At 43.9% G+C, this 21,251-nt stretch overlaps 6 protein-coding genes across 7 annotated transcripts; 3 read left to right on the top strand and 3 right to left on the bottom strand.

The window, feature by feature from the left end:
- The first annotated feature begins 420 nt into the window (after nucleotides 1-420).
- Nucleotides 421-1,534, top strand: LOC6589362 (derlin-1). The gene is made up of 3 exons (XM_002015331.2): nucleotides 421-974; nucleotides 1,043-1,153; nucleotides 1,216-1,534. Exons 1-3 carry the CDS (start codon nucleotides 475-477, stop codon nucleotides 1,334-1,336), a joined length of 732 nt encoding a protein of 243 aa, XP_002015367.1. The 5' UTR covers nucleotides 421-474; the 3' UTR covers nucleotides 1,337-1,534.
- A 128-nt stretch (nucleotides 1,535-1,662) lies between these two features.
- Nucleotides 1,663-7,174, bottom strand: LOC6589363 (histone-lysine N-methyltransferase 2D). The gene is made up of 5 exons (XM_002015332.2): nucleotides 7,014-7,174; nucleotides 6,715-6,889; nucleotides 6,334-6,607; nucleotides 3,016-5,461; nucleotides 1,663-2,938 (listed from the first exon to the last, which is right to left on the bottom strand). Exons 1-5 carry the CDS (start codon nucleotides 7,072-7,074, stop codon nucleotides 2,724-2,726), a joined length of 3,171 nt encoding a protein of 1,056 aa, XP_002015368.1. The 5' UTR covers nucleotides 7,075-7,174; the 3' UTR covers nucleotides 1,663-2,723.
- Nucleotides 7,175-8,303: 1,129 nt separating this feature from the next.
- LOC6588948 (histidine triad nucleotide-binding protein 3) lies at nucleotides 8,304-9,327 on the bottom strand. 2 transcript variants are annotated; one of them, XM_026988105.1, is made up of 4 exons: nucleotides 8,937-9,327; nucleotides 8,662-8,852; nucleotides 8,551-8,597; nucleotides 8,304-8,481 (listed from the first exon to the last, which is right to left on the bottom strand). In XM_026988105.1, the coding sequence occupies exons 1-3, from the start codon at nucleotides 9,247-9,249 to the stop codon at nucleotides 8,556-8,558; spliced, it is 546 nt and encodes a 181-aa protein (XP_026843906.1). In that variant the 5' UTR covers nucleotides 9,250-9,327; the 3' UTR covers nucleotides 8,304-8,481; nucleotides 8,551-8,555. The 2 variants fall into 2 exon arrangements, with proteins under 2 accessions (XP_026843906.1, XP_026843905.1); XM_026988104.1 differs by having other exon boundaries at nucleotides 8,304-8,597.
- A 55-nt stretch (nucleotides 9,328-9,382) lies between these two features.
- On the top strand, nucleotides 9,383-11,820 carry LOC6588949 (uncharacterized protein KIAA2013 homolog). Its single transcript, XM_002015334.2, has 5 exons — nucleotides 9,383-9,609; nucleotides 9,666-10,143; nucleotides 10,207-11,151; nucleotides 11,209-11,333; nucleotides 11,402-11,820. The coding sequence occupies exons 1-5, from the start codon at nucleotides 9,423-9,425 to the stop codon at nucleotides 11,587-11,589; spliced, it is 1,923 nt and encodes a 640-aa protein (XP_002015370.1). The 5' UTR covers nucleotides 9,383-9,422; the 3' UTR covers nucleotides 11,590-11,820.
- Nucleotides 11,821-15,212, bottom strand: LOC6588950 (aspartate aminotransferase, mitochondrial). The gene is made up of 4 exons (XM_002015335.2): nucleotides 15,091-15,212; nucleotides 13,230-13,389; nucleotides 12,805-13,155; nucleotides 11,821-12,748 (listed from the first exon to the last, which is right to left on the bottom strand). Exons 1-4 carry the CDS (start codon nucleotides 15,165-15,167, stop codon nucleotides 12,053-12,055), a joined length of 1,284 nt encoding a protein of 427 aa, XP_002015371.1. The 5' UTR covers nucleotides 15,168-15,212; the 3' UTR covers nucleotides 11,821-12,052.
- An 878-nt stretch (nucleotides 15,213-16,090) lies between these two features.
- On the top strand, nucleotides 16,091-16,809 carry LOC6588951 (NPC intracellular cholesterol transporter 2 homolog a). The gene is made up of 2 exons (XM_002015336.2): nucleotides 16,091-16,158; nucleotides 16,219-16,809. The coding sequence occupies exon 2, from the start codon at nucleotides 16,241-16,243 to the stop codon at nucleotides 16,682-16,684; it is 444 nt and encodes a 147-aa protein (XP_002015372.1). The 5' UTR covers nucleotides 16,091-16,158; nucleotides 16,219-16,240; the 3' UTR covers nucleotides 16,685-16,809.
- Nucleotides 16,810-21,251: the final 4,442 nt, after the last annotated feature.

Raw genomic sequence — 21,251 nt, 5'->3', positions numbered from 1 at the left:
TTGAGACAAAAACAATCAAAGTCATGTATTTAAAATAAGCCAGTCAAGTAGAAAATAGATTCATTATCTAGCTAGTAATATTCGATGGAATATCAAAATCGAGGAATATGGGTTCAAATCCTTGACCCAGAACGATTAACCCATTATAAGCCAAGGGGGCATGTCAATATTCTACCGAAAATTCTGAAAATTTAATCATTTTAGCGCAGTTTAGGTGACAGATATAGTGGTTTCTTTGTAAGTTAAACGGAAAACGGTATGGATCTTCAAGAAGAATTTACAGTCAGTAATATTATTCGCCATATGTTTCAATTCGTTGAACTGTTTAAAAAGAGGGGGTAAAGAGGGCTAAGTTTTCGATAAGTCCGCCACTAAAAGACACGTAAATTGTTGGAAATTTGGAAGAATCTCGATTAAAAAGATATATTTTCATATGAAAAGCCTTTAATTAAGTAAAATCAAAATAAAATCACAATGGACATTGGCCAATGGTACCGGTCGCTGCCCCGCTTCACCCGCTATTGGCTGACGACGACTGTGCTGCTCAGTCTACTATGCCGCTTTGAACTGCTGGACATCTGGAGTCTGTCGCTGGACCGCTCGATGGTGTTTGGAAAACTCCAGTTGTGGCGATGTGTGACCTCGCTGTTTGTGTTCCCCATCACACCGAACACGGCCTTCCACTTCCTCATCAACTGCTACTTCATTGTGCAGTACAGCAGCAGGCTGGAGAAGGATCAGTACGGGCGAAGTCCCTCCGATTACCTGTATCTGCTCATCGTGACATCAGTGCTGGCCAACATAGGCGGGATGCTGTTTAACGTCCAGTTCCTCATGGACATGATGGTGATGGCGATCACCTACGTCTGGTGCCAGCTTAACAAAGATGTGACAGTCAGCTTCTGGTTTGGCAGTCGCTTTAAAGCCATGTATTTGCCATGGGTGCTGGCTGCATTTGAGTTTATATTCCACTTGTAAGTTATCATTATCGAAGTCTGCAGTAAGAGCATTCTTAAACCTATTTATTTGCTAATCCTTACAGCTCTCTGGCCTCGTTAATTGGCATTTTCAATGGACATGTTTACTTTTTCCTCAAGTTCCAATATTCCCAGGAGCTGGGCGGCAATGCCCTGCTGGAGACGCCCCAGTTCCTGTAAGTAATAGGAGAGCCTCTAAAGAAACTTTGTTTTATATTACCTTTGGTCTTTCTTTAAGGAAACGCCTGGTACCCGACACTTCTGGTGGTTTTGGTGGCTTTGGCGTCCCACCGGAGAGTAGAGCGCCACCGCCTCCCGAAAGTCCCTGGGGCAGGGGCATGGCCCTGGGTCGAAACTAGGAAGCAGACGCATACACTATGGATCCCGTTTTTTATACATCTGCATTTTGTGACAAACCAAGTCCAAAAACCTGATATCTTTCAATCATCGCTCGATTCTAGAGCAGCAGCAGCAGCAATAAGTAAATTTTGTTAAGTGGGGAGGATTGTATTGTGCATTAAAATGAAATTATACATACACATAGATATATATTTAAATATATCCATTAAAAAATCTATTTCTTTGTTTTTTGTTACATTTAAATTTATTTCGGTTTAAAATTTCTATGCTAAAAATTTTACAGCGACACGCAATTGTTCAACAATATATATTTTGTTTTCGTTTTATAATATTTTTTACTTATTCTTCTCTTTTTCTCTGTGTTTGGAGGGAGGAAGAGTTATCTTTTGTTCTTAAACTTTATATTTTTCCTTTTTTCTTTAGGGGTTTAGGGGTTTTTCTCCATTATCGTTTTGGTCTAAAAGATACAACATTTTTTTATGAAAAAATCGACCCAGTAAAATACTTAACATCTAGCACTTTGTTGTTGTGTGGGGCTTGAAATCCTATCAAAAAAAAAATGGAACTAGGGGTGATAGAATCTATACATATGTATATATTTATATATGCGGTATAGGGGCTTGTTTGGATTTTCGAAATTCATCATATGATGTTTATTTACATGTTCATATCCTGGTTGGGGGGTCGTCGCGCGATTTATGCTCTATAATCTCATACGAACTAAGAATTATTTCTTCCAAGTTTTGAACATTAAAACAATTTTTACCTTTCTTCTTATTTCCTGCTTTTGTGTGTGTTATTTTGCGTGTAATTTCGATCATAAACTTAGAAAACTAAACTAAAATGAAACTATGCTAGGCAAAATAATGTTGTTATAGGGGGCTGGGGCTGTTGATGATGATGATTTGGGGTGGGAGGGATGGATGAATCGTAGACTCTATATACAATCTATACAAAATACAAGGTAAGGTTCTGCAGAGAGGAATCCCCGGCAAAAAGGGTTAGACGTCAATGGCAATGGGCCCTATGTACAGTAGAGAGAGAGAGAGGTTTAAAATATTTATAACCGAAAAAAGAAACCTTCCTTTAACTACGTATACGATAATGTTTAGAACGAATTGGGAGGCTGTTTATGGGGTATTCTAAACTGATTTTGGCCATTAAAAATATTGTTGCTTCTTTTCGTTCAAATTAAGAAAATTATGTATAAGGTAATCTTGCACTTTGCCCCAAAAGACAGAGATATCTAAGAGACACATCTCGACATTGAGACTAAGACTGAAAATCTAAACCTAATTCAAACCGAATCCTGCTGCTGCTGTGCGTTCTTGCAACACTCTCTTCTCCAACTCCGTTTAACAATGATTTAACAGGCTGCTGCTTTTTTTACAGTGTGGTGGCCAGTGGCTGCTCCATTGCCTGCTGCTTCGTCTTTAGCTGCGTTGGATGACCCCCGTGTGAAACGATAGCTGCCATCAGGGAATTCGCTGTTGTAGCCGTCTCTGGAGATATGTTGCTGGTGCTCTCAATCTCAATGGGCTGCTCTAGATCCATGTCCACATACTCGATTGCGCTGTCATCCTCTGGATGCAGTTCAATGACTGAAACAAATAAAATAAGCAAAGGATTAGCAACTGTCTTTCTCGCTTTAGGAGGAACCCCGTTACTCCCAACTCACTGCGATTGTTGAGCTCGGTGTCCTGTTCCGTTTCCACTTCCACTGCCACCACATCATCGTCTTCCACATCCACATCCTCGATAATGACATCATCGAGACTCTGTTTGGAAGAATTTGTTGTGGTCACCGTCTGGGTGGCCGCCTGATCCAACTCCATCTCCCAGTCGGTGGCATTGAGTACCACCAAAGGCCCGGACTTGACCTTCGGCTCCATCGCCGTCGTCCCATTATCGGCCACAATGATGGGCATATTGATAATATCGATGGGCGTGTCCTCTGTAATTAGTTGATTCGGTTTGGGTTTCGCTGAGCTGCCGCTGCTGCTGCTGCTCCCTGTGAGAATATTGGGCGAGACTGAGGCTGCCGTTGGCGAGACTACTGAGGCCGAGGTGGAGGCACCAATGACCAGGACACTCGGCTTGGGCTTCGTGCTCAGCGTCACGGCTCGCATACCGCTCGCCGCACTGGCCGGCAGGAACACCAGATTGTTTTTCCCCCCAGCGCCAGTGGAAAATGTCAGGGTGGTGGGCTTTGTTGTCAGCTTGGCACTGCTCGATGATGTCCCGGTCCCGCTGGTCACGGTGATTGTATTTGAACTGCTGCTGGTCACAACACTGGACATCACTTGCGTGTGCGCCGGCATAATCTGCATCTTCTGTAGGTTGAACCTCTGATGCGGAGAGCTGGACGGATGTGCCATCCCCCCAGTCGGCGAAAGGGACGCCGTGGCAACTGTCGTTGTCGTCCCGCTCGCTCCCGTCACATTGTTCAGCTTGTGGATGATGCTGCCCGCGGTCAGTTTCCCGGGCTGCAGGAACACCTTGCCATTGGGCGAGCAGATCTTGATGTTGCGTAGGGCACTGCTGTGCACCTGCTTTATGTTTAGGGGACTGCCCGTCCCTGTGCCGCCGCTCGTCAGTTTGATGTTTCCCAGTATCTGTGGGCCCCCAGTGGTGGTAGATGCACCGCCTGTACCCGCTGCCTTGACAGTGACACTGCCTGGCGGCAGCTGCTGCGGCTGAGATGGGCCCTTTGCACGAAAGATAGGTGTGCCCGTTGCCGTAGACGTCGCCAGAGGCGTAATAAGTGTATTGTTCAAGCTGCTGGCCGGTATATTCTTGATGATATTCACCGTGGAGGCGCTGCTGAGAGGCGTGACTGTACCCCGCGGCTGCTCCTTGAGATTGCTGGACATGGCCTGCGGCGAGGACGGGGTGGCAACGGCTGTGGCCGTCGTATCCGTCGTGTAGGGCAGTAGTCGCACCGCCGAACTGGGCAAGGTCTTGGGCTTGACATCGAGCGGTGTGCCGTCAAGGAAATTGATCTTCTTCGGCGTCAGCTTGGTGCCGGGTGGGAGAATGGTGGTGGTGGTGGTGCTGCTGCCTGTTGGATTCAGCAGCCCCAGAGCAGGTCGTAGCTTGGCCCCCATGGGCGGGGCCGGTATCTGCTGGACACTGATGATTTGCGGAGCTAGTGGAAGATTGGCCGTCGAGATGGGCATGGGTATAGTGGGCGTAACGGGTAATGTGGGCACCGCTGGTGTGGTGTCCGGCTGCCTTTCCTCCATAATGAACTTCTTGACAGGCGTGTGGCTCTGCACCTGCACCTGGACGGGCACCACGCTCGGCTGCAGTTTCTCTTTAAAGACAATCGGCGAGTTGGCAAAGACCCGACTGGGGGCACCGGGCGTTGTGGGCGAACCCATCTCTGCTGCTCCTGTTGTCGGGCCATACACGACTCTCGTGGCTGGCTTCAGTTTGTTCATAAAGCCCGTGGGTGGCGACACCATAACGGTGGGCGATGGGGATGGCATTGGTGTGGGTGCGGGTGCGGGCGCTGGCGTCGCTGTGGTGGCACATACCGACTTGAGTGCCTCGTCCAGGATGTATTCCACATGTGATTGCACCACCAAATGATTGCCCGCCGCCTCCGGTACGGGCAATAATACTTTTTGCTGCTGCTGTTGCTGCATCTTCTGTTGTTGCTGCTGCTGCAATTGCTTCTGTGCCCGTCGTCCGCTTTTGGCCGGTGCTGCCACTCGCTTCGCAGAGTCTGTGGCAGCTGACGCTGCTGCCGCCCTACCCGCCGCTACGGCACCGGGATAGGGACCCAAGCTGTTTGCCAGATTGCGCTTGCTGGCCAGCCGTTGCTTGTGCTTCTGCTGCTGCTGGTAGAAGAAGCGCTGCTGCTGCGTCCTCGGACTGGGTCGCGGCTCCACTGGCATCATCTCGCCGTCCTCCTGTGCGCCAGCCTGATGTCCGGGTAGCTGGCCCAGCACGTGCATATGTTGCTGGTGGTGAAGTTGATGATCCAGCTTTTCGTGCTGCTGCTGCTGCTGCTGCTGTTGCATGTGTCGCTTCTTGTTGAGCTTGGCATCGATGCCCTCGTTCTCCTTGCGCTTCTGTATGGCCTTCTTTACCTCGTTGGGGACATCGGGTACTTTGAACTGCGAAAGGGGATAGGATAGGGGTAAGAGATTAGTCGTTGGAATCATGTCCGTATCTTAAAACGTTCAGATCAGAGCGTATTTCTTAGAAAGATCTAAACAAATTAAAAAACCTTCAAATTGTTTAAAAATCTCATAAAATATCTTAAATTTAAAAGAAAAATAACCCAAAGAAAATCAAATGTAGAATATAACGCCTAAAATCTACCTTTAACAGCTATTAAATTTAAATATATTTCATTCAAAAAACGATTTAAAATAAATGTAATCCAAAGAACTGTTAAATTTTCAGGCATAACATAACATAACGGCTGACTGCTTACAGTGCCATGTAAAGGAATAACCATTCACAGCGGCGTGCTATCATTTTGCTGTTAACAGCAGTTAATGTTTAACAGCTGCTAACACATTAAAATTAACTATAATTTAATAAAATTTCTATCAATATACAAATCATAAATAAAAAATAAAATAAAATTATCGAAAAAGAAACACTTGATATTTCTGCTTCTTCGTGCTGATTGTAGGCGTTCCAGGCAAAACATAAACGAAACGAAGCATTCCAATTGGACCTAAAGATATTCCCACTAAAAATCCGACTCTCCATCATGATAGAAATTATACGATCCGGGGAAATAATTCCAATGGAAATGTTGCTATAGGAGACGCCACACGTGACCCCACCACCCACCAACCAAGACGCGGATTAAGCGACACATGCCCGCAGCCGCGGCCCAGGCAGACTGTACTTTCACTGCCCCCGCGCGCGCACACAAGCAAGCACAAGCAGAACCCACGAAGCAAATCACATATGCACATCGGGCGGACGCCACATCGGTGCTAGGGGGATTATATAATTCTCTCTCTCTCACCGGCTCATCCATGATCACTAGCGTCGGACCGTGTTCCTGGGCCCTGTTCCGGCCATGCTTCAGTGCCATTAGGTTGGCCTGATCGATGAGGGCATCGGCATAGTGGGCCCCCGTTTCGGCGGGCGGCAATAGTTTCGCATTTTCCAGACACGCCTTCGCCGCCAGATCGTTGGCCACAATGCTGAGCGCCGTTTGGGGACTGATACGCGGTAGCAGCGGATACGGACGACGACCTTCGCGCGACCATTCCTGCCAGGTGTTCGGACCGCAGACACTGCGAGATACACACACGCACAGAGTGACACGAAACGAAACGAGGTTGAGATTGAGATTGAAAATTGGAATTAATTTTCGCACTGGGTTCTCCTGCACTTCACTTACTTTTCGGCTATGGTGCAGAGCTGTTCATCGTTGACGGCGCGCCGCACCTCCGCCCGATGACGCTCCGGGGTTATGTGAAACAGTTGTCGCAGTTCCTCCAGCATTTTGCCCTTTGGTTCGCTCAGCGAGCCTTGCGCGCGAAAAACGCTTATTATATGCGAATAGGATTCAAGCTCTAAGCGAATGAAAGGCAAGAGAACACATTAGAGGGGTTTCACTGGGGTTCTGGCTAGATATCTGGCCGTATTTGGGCATGATGCGAGCGTCGCTTGCTCCTGGATGTGCTGCCTTCCACTTACCAAGTCGACGCAGCATGCCTCGGCATTCGTCCCGCGACATTTCCAACGTTTGTGGCCACATTGTGCACGCTGTTTTGCACACCGTATGCTAAATGCACTCCAAGCCGCTGGATTTCAGTGTTAATCCGTGGGTTTTCTCAAAGGCTTTTCGCGAATCTTGTTGCAAAAATTAAAACAAACTCTCTTCAGGCAGCGTTTCTAACAGTGTGACTGACCCCCGAAAATATACCGAAATATACCGCCTCATTTTCAAAATATACCGATGAAAAACCGAACTTAGCCCACTTAAGCCCCGTTATTTTAAACAGGATAACAAATGCAGTTACACCGAGGAAAATAATACAAATAATAATTGCTCTGGCAGGTCTATCATATCCTTTATCATTGCTTTAAAAAAGACCACGATATCTTTTACCTGAACTGTAAGGAACTACTTCAAGTTTCATCAGAGTATTTCAATACCCACTGGTCGGCAACGGGTTAATCGCTCTCTGTGCATGGTCGGAAATCATATTCCACGATTTTGATCTTTGGTTTAATATTACTGGCTAGCTAACACCCTCAGCGCAAAGCACATAGTTTTATCAGACTGATGAATACATTTTGTAACTGATATGTCGCTTAATAGTACTCCTTGTTATTGGATTGTGTCTAAAATACGGTTTAAGAAAAGAAGGTCAAAGAATAAAACGTAAATGTACGGCATGAAACGTATGGTGTATTGAGTTTTACGTCATTGTTGCTGTTCAACAGGTATCCGCTATGAGTATAGACGTATTTATACCCTATTTCCTTTAATTAATACTGAAAATTCTGTTTTCCATGCTGATTTGAAAACTATAAAAGTGACATTTTCTCAGATTGACGTGTTTAATGCATTTGATTAGATTCCTATAAATATCTCGATCCCAATAATACCCTTTACCCCCCTCTCAATACAGCGTAATAAGACGTAAGTGAGTATAGAGTGTAAGACAATTGGTGCTGAGCTGACCGCCAAAGTGGGATTATTTGAAAGTGAATGAGTGACAAGAATAGAATGCAAATTTTTGATAAAATATAACAAATACCTATATACCTTGCAACTCAATTTCGACGTCAAAATATACCGAAAATTATCAGGAAACGTTTCAAATAAACGTGACCACTCACAGCGAAACGCTAAGAAACCACTGGTCTGTTATCAACACTGCTATTTCCAGAAAATCAGTAATTATAAATATACAATTTAAATTTACTAAAGTTACTAAATACGCTCGCATATATTAAACCAAATATAATACTGCCACATCAAATATTGTACAGTTTTATTTAATGGCTTGAGTCTGAGTTGAGTTTTACTCTTGTCTTTGGCCAAGACAAGAGTACGATTATCACTGATATCTTGATTCGATACGATACCAATTCACAGGTAACTGGTTTCACTTAATGCTAAACAACCACCACAACATATTGCATTATTTACATACTGAAATTAACAAAAAAAAATATAAAAAGTCAACTACACAAAAAACAGCATTCGGGTATTTACACGGACCATTGTTACAGTTCTCTCAATTCCAGAGCTTCGTTGGCGTCCCTGGCCTGCATTAAAGCAACAACAAAAAACAATAAGTAAAAGTAGCCCAATACAGGTGTGTTTTCTCACCGTTTTGAACCAAAATGAAGACATGAAGTTGATACGATTCCAAATGCTCATCTCCGAAGGGGGATAAATCCCATGTAGATGCAGATGCTTCACTGAGATGAATGGCGGGATGTGAAATCCAATAATCGCCTTCGAAGGGTCAACATTCTTCGATTTTAGCAGCTCGACCATGCCCGATTCCATCCGCAGCACTGATCAAACACATGGACATGAATAAATTATAAACAAACATCTACATGTGTATGTATATGTTGTTGGGACGTGGCGGCTCTTACCAAGTCCAATGTGGGATTTGTTTAAAGCATTGAAACTGTCAAAGTGTTGCTTGGGGATGGCCAGATAGTGATACGTTGCCGCAGGACTCTTATCCTTGAATATCACATATTCGTCGGTTTGAACCTCCAGAACTGGCGGCGGCCCTTGTTTACCGTTGGCAAAATCACAAAATAAACATTCCTGTTGAGACGCTGATGTCGTTGGGCTATTTATTCCGCAATTATAGACCGCGACGAGGCCTAGCAAGCCTAGTCCAGTGAGGGCGGCAAATATGGTTTTCTTCCGTTTGAACAGGAAATTCTCTCCATGCATGTTGTCGTAGAAAGTGCAGTCTGGCACTGCCACTGGTTCGTATCAGCTGACAATTTTGCCATTCACAGTGGCTAGTACGTAAATGGGTGGCAAGTTTTTTTTTAGGTTTTAAGCCTAAACAAATGAGTTTAAAATTAATTTTCCAATGAAAACTCAATCGACAACCCATAACGATGTTGTTCCGCTCAGCCAAAAACAAATTCGAGACGGTGGATGTGATGCGCCGGCTGAAGCGTCTGGCCGAAGGCACCCTTTCCTCGTATCGCCGTTTGTTTTTGCTGCTCCTCTGCGTGTGCACAGTTTTCTATATGCTGCCGCCGATCTTTCGTTATATATTTCTAAGTGCACCGGAGCAGAAGGGTAACCAATGGCCGTTTCATCTGGGCAATTATATATAACCGCATTATGTTTTACAGATCCCCATAGCGTGTGCATGGATGACCGTTTGACACCGTACATACTCCAGAACTATGAATTCGATGCCAACATTCGTCACGTGTCGCCTTCGAAGCTGCCGGGCGAGCGCGATTTCACGCCATATATTGGCAACGGCTACATCGGTTTGGAGATAGCCCACGATGCGTCGCTGAACATCAAGCACGGTCGTGCCATGCAACTGCCCATCCGTTTTCAGCCGATTGTGTCCGTGGCACAGCAGAGTGTGGGCGTCGAAAAGGAATCAACCGTTGTCGAGTATCTGACGGGAATGGTGCATCGGTTTCAGTGCTTCCCTGGCTACTTTGCTTCCTACACCTACTACGCACATCGCACGCAGCCCAATGTCCTCGTGCAGGAGCTGCAGATCACCAATACGCGCAACATGATTGAAGACGTGGAGCTGATAATGCCACGCGTTAACCTGCCCAGGCTTTCGCATCGCACCCTGAAGCTAAGGTTACTGTGTGTCTTTGATCGGCGCCTCTTATTGTTCTGACGTGTGCTTGTTTACCTTTTCAGTGAGCCAGCTTCCGCAGGTATGGTGTTCTACAACGAGCTGGACGTGTTAACGGGCATTGTGCAGCCCGTCGCAGAGGATCCCAGTAAATTGATTGTCGTAAGCATTGTGAAGCCACAGCTAGATGCAAAGCTGCAGGTCCGCAAGCGGGGAACAGTGCGTATTGTGTACCCCATAGCGATACACTACTCCAAGCCCGTTGCTGAGGCGCAGATAAAGGCAACTGTCGAGGCTAACGAACAACAGGCCACGCAAGCCATGATAAAGCTCCTGCAGAAACTGGGCTCAAAGGCAGCCAATACGGGCTCATCGTACAGCATCAATACCTTTCGCCAGGAGCATATCGATGTGTGGGCAGATCTCTGGGCCACAGGTTTTACGATAAGCACATCCAAGGCAGAGCATAGTTTGAACGGGGACCGCATCAATGCCACCATGTATGCGGTGCTCTCCCAGGTGCGTTGCTTCGAGTTCGAGGAAATGGGCACGGCCGTATCTTCGGCCAAAAAAGAGGATATAGCTAAGGCCTTGACCTATGCCGAGGGCTGTTATGATTCCTATCACACGCTGCAGGCGGAGAACCTGTGGCGGGAGATGTCCACCCTGCAGCAGCTGAATTCCCTGGTCTCCTCTTGGATGCTGACGCTCGAGAAACAGGGCTGCCACAATCTCATACGTGCGGGTGCTTCAGGTGTTATACAAGCAATGGTCTTAAGTTTTGGGAGCTTTCGCTTTAGCAATCAGCACTTGGAGTGCAATATCCATCCAAAATTCCTGCACAGGGACTTCCACTTTCGACGTCTTAACTATGGCAACAAGACACATGTGAATGTCACCATCATTGTCAAGGATGATAATAAGGCGATCATCCAAGTGGCTTTGGATCGCTCTGATCGCAGTTACTATGCCTGCGATGGCGGCTGTCTAGATGAGCCTGTACTGCTCACGTAAATATCTCTGATAAAAACGTAATTTTCTAAGTATTAAATGAGTTTCTTTTGCAGTCAAAGCCGTCGACACTTCCCAGTTAAACTGACTGAACCTCTGACAGCAATACTATACATAACCGAGGACAAACAGCACATGGAGGAGCTCCATCATGCCATTCATGTTAAAGAAGTGGTCGAGGGTGAGTCTCTTCTATTCATTATTGCTTGGAGAACCTTGAAACCTTTAAATCGTGTATTCCATGTATAGCTCCTGCCCATGAACAACATTTGATTGCTTTGCACAAGCATGGCCATCAATTGGGCGGCCTGCCCACGCTCTTTTGGGTATCTGTGTGTGCAATAATTATAGTATTTCATATTTTCCTATGTAAGCTAATTATCAAGGAGTACTGCGAACCAAGCGATAAGTTAAGGTATCGTTATAACAAACCGTGATCCTAGTTGTATATAGTACATATATTTTTTGGGACAGTGTGTGGCATATGCTAGTAAAATACAAAACACAAATCGAAATGGCAACAAAATATCATAAATTTACGATAAAGAGAAAGAGTGTGAATCCTAGTGTAAATCAAATTGATTTGTGATCCCTGCAGCCCAGTAAATATCCATTATATCGCGTACTTATGATTTGTACGAAATTAAAGCAAACAAAATTCGATTATATTCATTAACATTTAAAATGCTTTACTTTTCCAAAAGGCAGATCTTTTAGCTTATGTACAGAGATATATATATATAGAGAGAGAGAGATAGAGTGATTGTGTGAGAAAATGCAATTAGTTTGACTAAATTTCACGATTTAAATTTCGTTGGATTGGTGCAATCAAAAATTCCGTACAGGTGCCGATAAGTAGCTACTAAAATTCCACCCTCCACTTTCCACTGATACCATCTTCTATTTGGTGACCTTGTGTATGCTCTCGGCCAGATAATCCACATTCTTGCTAGACACTCCGGCCATGGAAATGCGACCATCCTGGGTCATGTAGATGCTGTACTCCTTGGCTAGTTTCGTGACCTGTTCGGGTTTCAGGCCCGTGAAGCAGAACATGCCAATCTGGTTGACAATGTGTTCCCAGCTGCGGCTGGAGCCCAGCTTCTTGAGGTTCTCCCTCAGCGTACAGCGGGCATCGATGATGCGATCGGCCATCTGCTTGACATCCACCAGCCACTGTTTCCGCAGGTCATCGCTGTTCAGGATCTCGGCCGCAATGCGGGCTCCGTGTATGGGCGGGCTCGAGTACAAACCACGAATGATGATCTTCACCTGGGACATCACACGTGCGGCCTCCTCTTCATCGGTGCAGACAACGGTGAAGGCACCAGCACGCTCTCCGTACAGACCCATGTTCTTGGCAAAGCTCTGGGCCAGGCAGAAGTCATGGCCATCGGCCTCAAAAATGCGCACCGCCTGGGCATCACGATCCACATCGCCCGAGGCGAATCCCTGATAGGCAAAGTCAATGAAGGGATACAGTTTGCGGTCCTTCACGACCTTGGAGATCTCACGCCACTGCTCCACATTGGGATCCACGCCAGTGGGATTGTGTGCGCAGGCATGCAGCAGAACAATAGCTCCTTCGGGGGCTTTCTGGAAAGGCACATTAAATATACACCTTTTAGGTATTCGCTTTCGATTCGACGCACCTTCAGATCCTCAATCATGCCACTGAAGTCCAGATCGCAGCTGGCGGGATTGTAGTAGCGATAACGCTTAACGGACAGACCACTGTGCTCGAAGATTGGCACATGATTGCCCCAAGTGGGATTGGGCATGTACACATCGCGACAGCCTGTCCAGAAACGGCTCAAGAAGGCGGCACCCACGCGGAGAGCTCCAGTTCCACTGATCGTCTGGGTGGTGACATTGTGCTTAGCCTGCAGGCGTTTGGAGTCCTTGCCCAAAGCCAGTTCAATGGCTTTGTTGTAGAACTCGGGAAAGCCAATGATTGGGGCATACTCCTTGTCCAAGCCGCGACCCAAAACCCGCTTTTCAGCCTGTCAAATGATTGTCAAATAGAAAATGTATCGTTGAGTGGTTGTTAAGCTGATTGGCTATTTTCAGGACTCACCTCCCGCACACTGGGCAGGACGAAGGGCTTGGTGTTATCATCGCGATAGGCACCAACGCCCACATTCATCTTTTTCGGATTTTGGTCCCGCTTAAATGCCTCTGTAACGCCCAAAATGGCATCGGGAGGACCCATTTTTACTTCCGAGAACCATGATGATCTGTAAGAGAGTAAATGGTGTGACAAATCAGTTGGGTTTCTTGGAGCACTTCAACTATCTTGGGTTCTATTTTTGTAGCCTGAACCTTTAGCCCCCTTAATGGGTTCTTCTTATATTGTTATCTTTCCTAAAATTAATTGAGAGATTAAAATGCGCTGCTTAGTGGGTTATCTACCACTTGCTTTTATCATTTGGGTTTCGTGGCTAAAGTTTGAAAGTCATCTGGAGGTTTTCTTGGATTTTGCACCTTCTGTTCTCACACCTCGAGGGGGTACAAGCTCTCTTATCAACCTGACGCCACAGTAAACAAGCTCGAACGATTTACATGAACTGAATCCACCCTTATAGGATCTCACGGAGCCTACGTCAGTGATAATGTCTCTGCTGACGTATACGGTTTTGTCACATTTAATGCAGAACTCAAGGAAATTCTAAATTTAATCAAAGTTCTTTCAATTAAGGAAGCCGCTTCCTATCGCCGTTTTTGATTGTGTTGATAAGTCCACAAAAGTTTCCGGTTGCAGTTCGATAAAACAAACTTTTCTCATAAACCAAGAAGTACGAGTAGTACCATAAAAATCAAAGCACGCGACCAAAGCGTGATATGTCAATGTATTACCCTACGAAATTTGTGTGCGGCTTTTCAGGGGCCATAGCAGATTGGCTTACCCGCCCTTACATTCGCTGGACCATAGGCGTCTTAATAGAGGTAATGAATTTTGCATTATGACAACAGATTTTTAATATAAATATAGCTTAAATGTGACGTAAAATACTGAAAGTACAGTGATAGTCAGAAAAAAAAAACCAGAACTTTATGGTTAGGATATTTATAAAAATCACATTGTGTAGAAGAGAATATCTGTAGATAAAGCCATTCAAATGTATTAATATATTATCAGAATTTTTTTAACTGTCAAATATTGGTTTCCATACAGAAATATTAACGAAAAATTGTTCGAAACAGTTTTGAACTATAATAAATATTATTTAGGGCATCTATAAGTCGTTCAGTTTCATTCTATTCAATTATTTGCTTTTGGAATGTTTTGTCAAGCGCGAAGAAAAAATAGAAATACAACAAAAACGCACCCATGGAACGTCATGAAATTAGCTTTAAAAATAAATAAACATCCGTTCATTCTGATAAATTCACACATAAAAACATACTACATTTTTTAGACACTTATATTATATAGGGAAAGCTCTCTAGTCAAACAGATACTCGTACTTTTAACTCATTTAAATTACTTTTATGAACGTTAAAGTACTTTAAATGTTTTCTCTCTTCTGTAACCAATGATAGTCCACTGTGCCTACATTTACTTCTTTGAATTCCAAACATATGCAAATATTAGCAAGAGCTTCCACAACTTGATAAGAACAGCTGAGCAGTCTGCTATAAGTCCCCATAAAATGATGAAATTTAAGCCCCATCTGGTTCACACAGACCCATTTCCAGTTTCTCAGTCACCTCATGGCTGACATAATGAAATCAGCCTCAAAGAAAAAAGCACAACTCAGAATTCGCATTGGCCCACAAATTGCACCAGTAATTGCACACAAAAAACATCATTGGGGGGCCGCAGTCACTGGAGACCGGCAACTGCAATGACCTTGACAGATGACACTGCGCCGCTGCAATCTGCAACGTGGTTCCATAACAGCAACAACAACAACCCCTCCTCTCTCCATACTTACTTGCAACGCAAAGCGGCGGCAGCCGAGGGTGCCACACGGTTGCTCAACAGCAAACTGCGCTTATAGATCTGCGACATGTTTGCTATAAATGCACAAAATAAATGTACTATTTTCTCGTAATAATAATGAGAGGTAAATGCCGGCAAACGGTAGAGCCACCGATGGATTTCAGATGAATACTAACTAGTGGAATTTTAGTCAAATCCGCCCGAACTAAGGTAAAAGCTACGCACGCAAGTAATGTGACCGCATGGGGAACGAGAAAATACGACAGAAGAGAGCTTAAACTTTTAGAAAGCTTATGAAAACAGCCAGAGAATGGGCCCGCTAAAATTTGATTCACCCATCTGGCAGCTTCGCCAAAAGCTTTGCATTTTACTTACTTTTAAGTTTTCTGTTTGGGTTTTACTTTTAAAATTGGTCTATGGGCCAAGAGAAACCACTTCATGAAATAAGGAGGTTGCATAGAGATGGATAGATGGTGATGTCTTTAAGTATGGCTGGAATCTAGTGTTTTGAGGTATCTAAGGGGCTCTTTCATATCAGATATAGTTTTTAAGAAGTCTTGCAGAAAAGACCCGTTAATATCTGCGTTGGTTGATGAACAGCTTCTGATTAAACCGAAATTTCATTTACAGCAGTACAACTTAGCCATTCAAAAATCTTCACAAATCATAAATAAATAAATTAAATGGACACGATCAAACTTCGACAATTTTTTTAAAATAATTATAACGTTTTGTTATGCGATCTTTCCGTAAATAAATTAATAGGGAATGATATCCATAGATTCCATTCAGAAGATGTTTTGTAGATCATATCGGAATAAATAAGAACGCTTGCGATAACCGTGAGGGAACGCTTTAAAAGACCACAACAGATCTTCCTATCGCCACAAGTCCATCTCTCCAGGTGAAAGCTTTCTTCGCACAGCTGTTCGCATATTCTTGGAGCTTTGTCCGTGCTGTTTTCGTTATTCTTTCGCGTTTGGTTTCTTGTAAGATTTGCCGAGCTTAGCGAGTTCAGTAGATTCGTAGCCGCCGCGGGGTTGAAAAAGAAAAATAAAAGGTAAAGAGAAAAGTCTTCCGCTCGATAAACGTGAATTTACCTTGTAATTGAATTAAGCAGGAAAGCAAAAGCGAGAGGAAAAATGCTGAGATTTGCTGTAATTGCCTGTCTGTTGGTGGCCTTCGTCCAGGGCCTGGAGTTCAGCGATTGCGGATCGAAGACCGGGAAGTTCACCCGTGTGGTCGTCGAGGGCTGTGACACCACCAAGTCGGAGTGCATCCTCAGGCGCAACACGACAGTGAGTTTCTCGATAGACATTAACCTGGCGGAGGAGGCGACCGCCGTCAAGACTGTCGTCCACGGCAAGGTTCTGGGTATCGAGATGCCTTTTCCGCTGGCCAATCCCAATGCCTGTGTGAACAGCGGTCTGAAGTGCCCCCTGGAGAAGGGGGAATCGTATCGCTACACGGCCACCCTGCCAGTTCTCAAGACCTATCCGAAGGTCGCCGTGCTGGTCAAGTGGGAGCTGCAGGATCAGAATAGCGACGACATCATCTGTGTGGAGATCCCCGCCAAGATCCAATAGAAGTCTCCCCGCGAATTACTTGGGCATGAGAGTGGCGAACGGAAGCCGCCCCAAGTTCAGCCTGTATTCTCTCCCTCTTTCTTATTGTAATCTAATTTAAAATAAAGAAATACAAAATTAACTAACTTTTGTGTGTGTGGGTTGTACGAGTCACAGCCCCTGTGTCTATATTTATCTGCGTGCCTGAGTGTGAGTATGTTTTCGGTTAGGCCTTTTATTATTATTTCCTTTGTTTGCTTCTGATTGCATCTTCCGCTTTCTGCTGCCTCCGGTCATCCATCATCAGTCATCTCCCTCTATACATCAGAACATCACAAGAGGGAGGCACACGATACAAATCAGAGAGTGAGATTCGGGTAAGAGACAAGTATTGCTTTTTAACAGGGGAAGGTAATGTTAGCTCCCGGTTGGTGATTCTATACTGATCAGCTTTTGAAAGGGTGAAACCTGTACATTTACCCTCGAAGGGGATATTACGATTTTGATCAGAAGTTTGCGATGCAGAGAGGGTTGCTTTTTCGGTAATTATATTTCACAAGTTTATACCATTCACCTTCGAAATTTCACTTCTTCCTCGCAGAATATGAAGTGGGCGATGTTTTTTCAAAAGCTACTGCTTGGGATTGTTGATAGCTAAAAACACTTCTGGGCAGATCAGTGTTGCCGTTCCCTGTAGAGTCTAGACCAACCCGAAATTTTCGGCACGACCTATTCGCATACTTTTCTGTAGTTCAAACTATGTTCACTATATAAACCTAGCCTATCTTATTCCATACCCTATTACTGGATCGTCAGATTTTTATAAATAAATGAGTAGCTAGGAGGTCGTAGGACAAGAGTTTGATATTGTATTGTTCATTAAAGTGCCAGTAATTAAATCGCTATATAACACCATTTTTACAGAGACAATTTGTATGTTCAAGGGTATCCAATAGATTTTTTAGTCGAGTCTCTTTTTATTTGGTTCCTCTGCACCCAACTAGAAGTCGACAATTCGATGAAAAACAGACAACTGTTAATGTGCAACAGATTGTTTATAAAAGAGTACTCGTACACCCAGTAGTGCTACTGTACTGATCAGAATTTTCATAGGTTCTTTCACTTTCAGAAGAAATTGGACAACTGTTTTCAGTTACTATATCACCAGATTGTTAATAAACGAGTACGCGTACACCTAGAAGTTCTACTGTAGATGTTGATTCATTGATAGAAAACAGACAACTGTTGGTTCCTTGGCTTTTAGAAGGAACTGGATACATCGTTGAAAAACGACATTTGTGTTTATGAAAGAGTACGTGTACACCTAACAGAATGGCTACTGTACTGATAAGCATTTTACAGGCGAAATAAGACTAGGGTAATGTTGATTTGCCGTCTGATTATGAATCACTATCATTGTTTTCCAAACTCTCAGTCCTCCCTACAACGGAGATAATGAATTAGCTGCTAGGTGGCCGAATCGAATCGAATCGAATACAATGTTCACCAGTGGCTTTGCTTTCGGTTTCGATTTCGGTTTCGCTTACAGTTTCGCTTACGTATTCTGTTCTCCAGCACAAAGAATGGAATGGAATGGGCTGATAAGACGCAAAAAACAACTGCAAAATCATACGAGGAGATTGTGAAAGGGAGGGAACCAGAAGAGGGTCTCGGGGGTAGCAGCTGAAACCAAGTAAAAACACAAATCAACTGCAGCACCCAGAAGCAGAAGCAGAAGCAGCAGCAGCAGCAGCGCTTTCCATTTCGTTTTCTCAATTTCCATTCCTTTTTCCGCCAAAACACACCCACACCCACACACCCACACACACATATACGTGCATGTACCATATGGCAAAATGCAAATAATGCAAAGGCTGAGCGAGCAGATGAGGGATGGGATGGGAATAAGGGTAGGGTTATGGGTGGGGCATACGGCGTAGGGAGCTCGGTGCAGATAGAATTATCCGCAGTGCGCCAGGCGGAGGAGGAGGATATTTAAGCAAAAGAAATCGGTTTATTACATTCACTTTACCCCACGAATTTCGTGAAATGCAATGCAGATTCTGATTCCCATTCCCACTCCAGTAGTTCCGTTATTCAGTTGTTGCGCTACCAGATACATTTTCGAACAGCTTAAGGTTGACTTGAATGCTTTATTTGGGTTTGGGATTGATTGAGATTTGAACTATGATCATTGGGAGTGGAAGTAATTGGCTTTTTACTGGGATAAAGACCATCGAAAACCAAGAATTTAGGGAATAATGAGGAAGGAACCTAAGAGGGTTGAAAGATAACTAGACAAATGATATCATTTGTATAGGATGAGGGGACTAGAAGGGAAATCTCAATGTTAAATTGAATATGATACATTAACTACTGATTAATCATGCTGGAGGATCACTGAAATTACCTAGGATTCTGAATAATAATGTTTTTGTGGAGATAAAGGGAAATTGTGTTGGAGGATTTGTGCCATTATTTAAAGTGCTATAACATAACGTTTAACTTTAACTGCAAAAAATATAGTCATAAATTGCACTTATCCGAATTCAAGCGATTCCTTTTTGAAAAGTTCAATTTTATTTTGTCTTCCGGTTAGAGCCTTCACAAGTCCACTTCCTACATGCTTCTACGCCAGTACCCCTGATGTTTTCACTTGATTTACATATGAATCCGCATAAAGCACACGACAGTCCGAAACTCCAAAGAAATGTGGGCCAAGCCCCCAATCTGCCCCTCGAGGCACCACTCCCACTCCCTCCCCCTCTCCCACCCTCCCTCACTCTCTCTGTAGACACAGCTGACGTTTAAAAACTTGACACAACGCGACGGGGGAGGCATACAGGAAAAGATGAGGAGGTGGAGCCAACGGAGTAGAAAAAGGAGGGAAAATTCAGAGAAAAAATAAAATGGAAAAAATGAAAAGAAAAAGAATATGTAGGCGGATATAGCCATGTCTCGTGCTGCTGCTGCTGTTGGTGGCACTGCCTCCATCTCTGGCTGCATATCATATGAGGAGTCAACCCGTGCATCAGAACCGCCACAACCCCCTCACCCATACACAACCCATACTCGTACTCGCTCTGCTGTCACACCCCCTTGTAAGCCGCTGTGTCTGCACGGAATTTCTTGCATAAATAGCAGCATGTGCAGAGATCTTTCTTTGAAAATGAAAATAACCAACTAAAAATTCTCTATAAAGTCGACACTCGCACTTTTAAATACCCAATACTAATGACAAAGACAGAATTTTCGTTTTCAACAACAATTTAAAAGAGCCTAGAGCCAAAGACTATACAATATTGTATTGTATAGTCTTTGCTAAAGCCTAGAGCCGCGCTGAAAAAATCGTGTATTCACCTTACTACTTGTATGTTTTTATCATTTCTTTGTCAATACCCAATAGGAAAGTATCTAAGAGATCATCTTGAGATGATACCAAAAAAAAAGATACAACATTTTTGAGATACTACTAACCTTAGAGAAATTGGTAAGACCAATCTTCCTTTCCGTGGAGTTATTTGTGGTACGATGCTCCGTTCTATCGGTTCCTGTGGCCTATTTCTTAACACATTTCACGTTTCTATGTTTCATGAAGCTGGTGAACAGAGGATATCCTCCACAGCTACGACTCGAAAACCAAGATGGTTCTTTTTTTGTGCTTTCGCAAATTGTATATTCCCTGTGTACAATACAAGTACCAGGTATCATCATATCTGGTCTGTTGCTGCATTTAAGAGTTAAATGCAACATTCAAGCCCAAGCCACTGTTGACCAATCCCCACCCCACCCAAGCCCCCACACTTTTGGCCAGGAATCGAATGTTAATGTTATATGAACAATTTTCGTTTCCATGCGGTTTCCCTACGTAAATAAATTCGAGCTGCAGTGCTGGGTAGCCATGTCGCTTTTTTTGGCCTTACCACAGAGCGAATTTTCTTGTTTTTAAATTCCGTTAATTGCCAGCTTTCCACTTTAAGGACCTCTCGGTGTTTTCCAAGGAAAAAGCGGCCGCTCTGCCGCTGACAGTCTGCTTAACTTTTTTTTATTATCTGGTTTATTTACATTTTTTAATAATAATTTTTTCCCATCTAAATGACAACTTTTTGTTTTGTTTGAGAAGTGCTTTTAGTGGTCGAAACTTCAGAGTTTTTTTTCTAGAGTTATGTAAAAAGGTTTTTGGGACAGAATTGGTTTGATTAATTGTTAAAGTTAGAAATTTGTTTGTGGCACATGTCGTTAGAGGACGTTTATTTTTTGATAATTATAACTTTTAGAAGTTGGGACTATTTTTTAGTTGGGGCATTGATGGCTTTGACAGAAATAGGAGGGAGAAAATATAGGAAAATGTTCTATATGTAGAGATTCCGTTAAAAGTTGTGTGGTACAAAGTTGAAAAATCTTAGAGATAGGACTTTCATATTATACAATTATTTGTCCCAACATTTCTTTTATTGGTTATATTGTAACTACCCGGGCCATAACGATAAGATGCTATAATCTTGTATAAGTCACCCACTGGATTCATAGACAGTCTTTATTATTGTACATCCAACCAAGAAAGCATCGTTTTTTCCAGAGTTCCATT

The sequence above is a fragment of the Drosophila persimilis genome, unplaced genomic scaffold, assembly GCF_003286085.1.
Source record: "Drosophila persimilis strain 14011-0111.01,24,50 unplaced genomic scaffold, DperRS2 tig00000191-arrow-pilon, whole genome shotgun sequence".
In the NCBI taxonomy this organism is placed as follows: Eukaryota; Metazoa; Arthropoda; class Insecta; order Diptera; family Drosophilidae; genus Drosophila; species Drosophila persimilis.
This window is presented reverse-complemented; position numbering and strand designations above follow the sequence as displayed.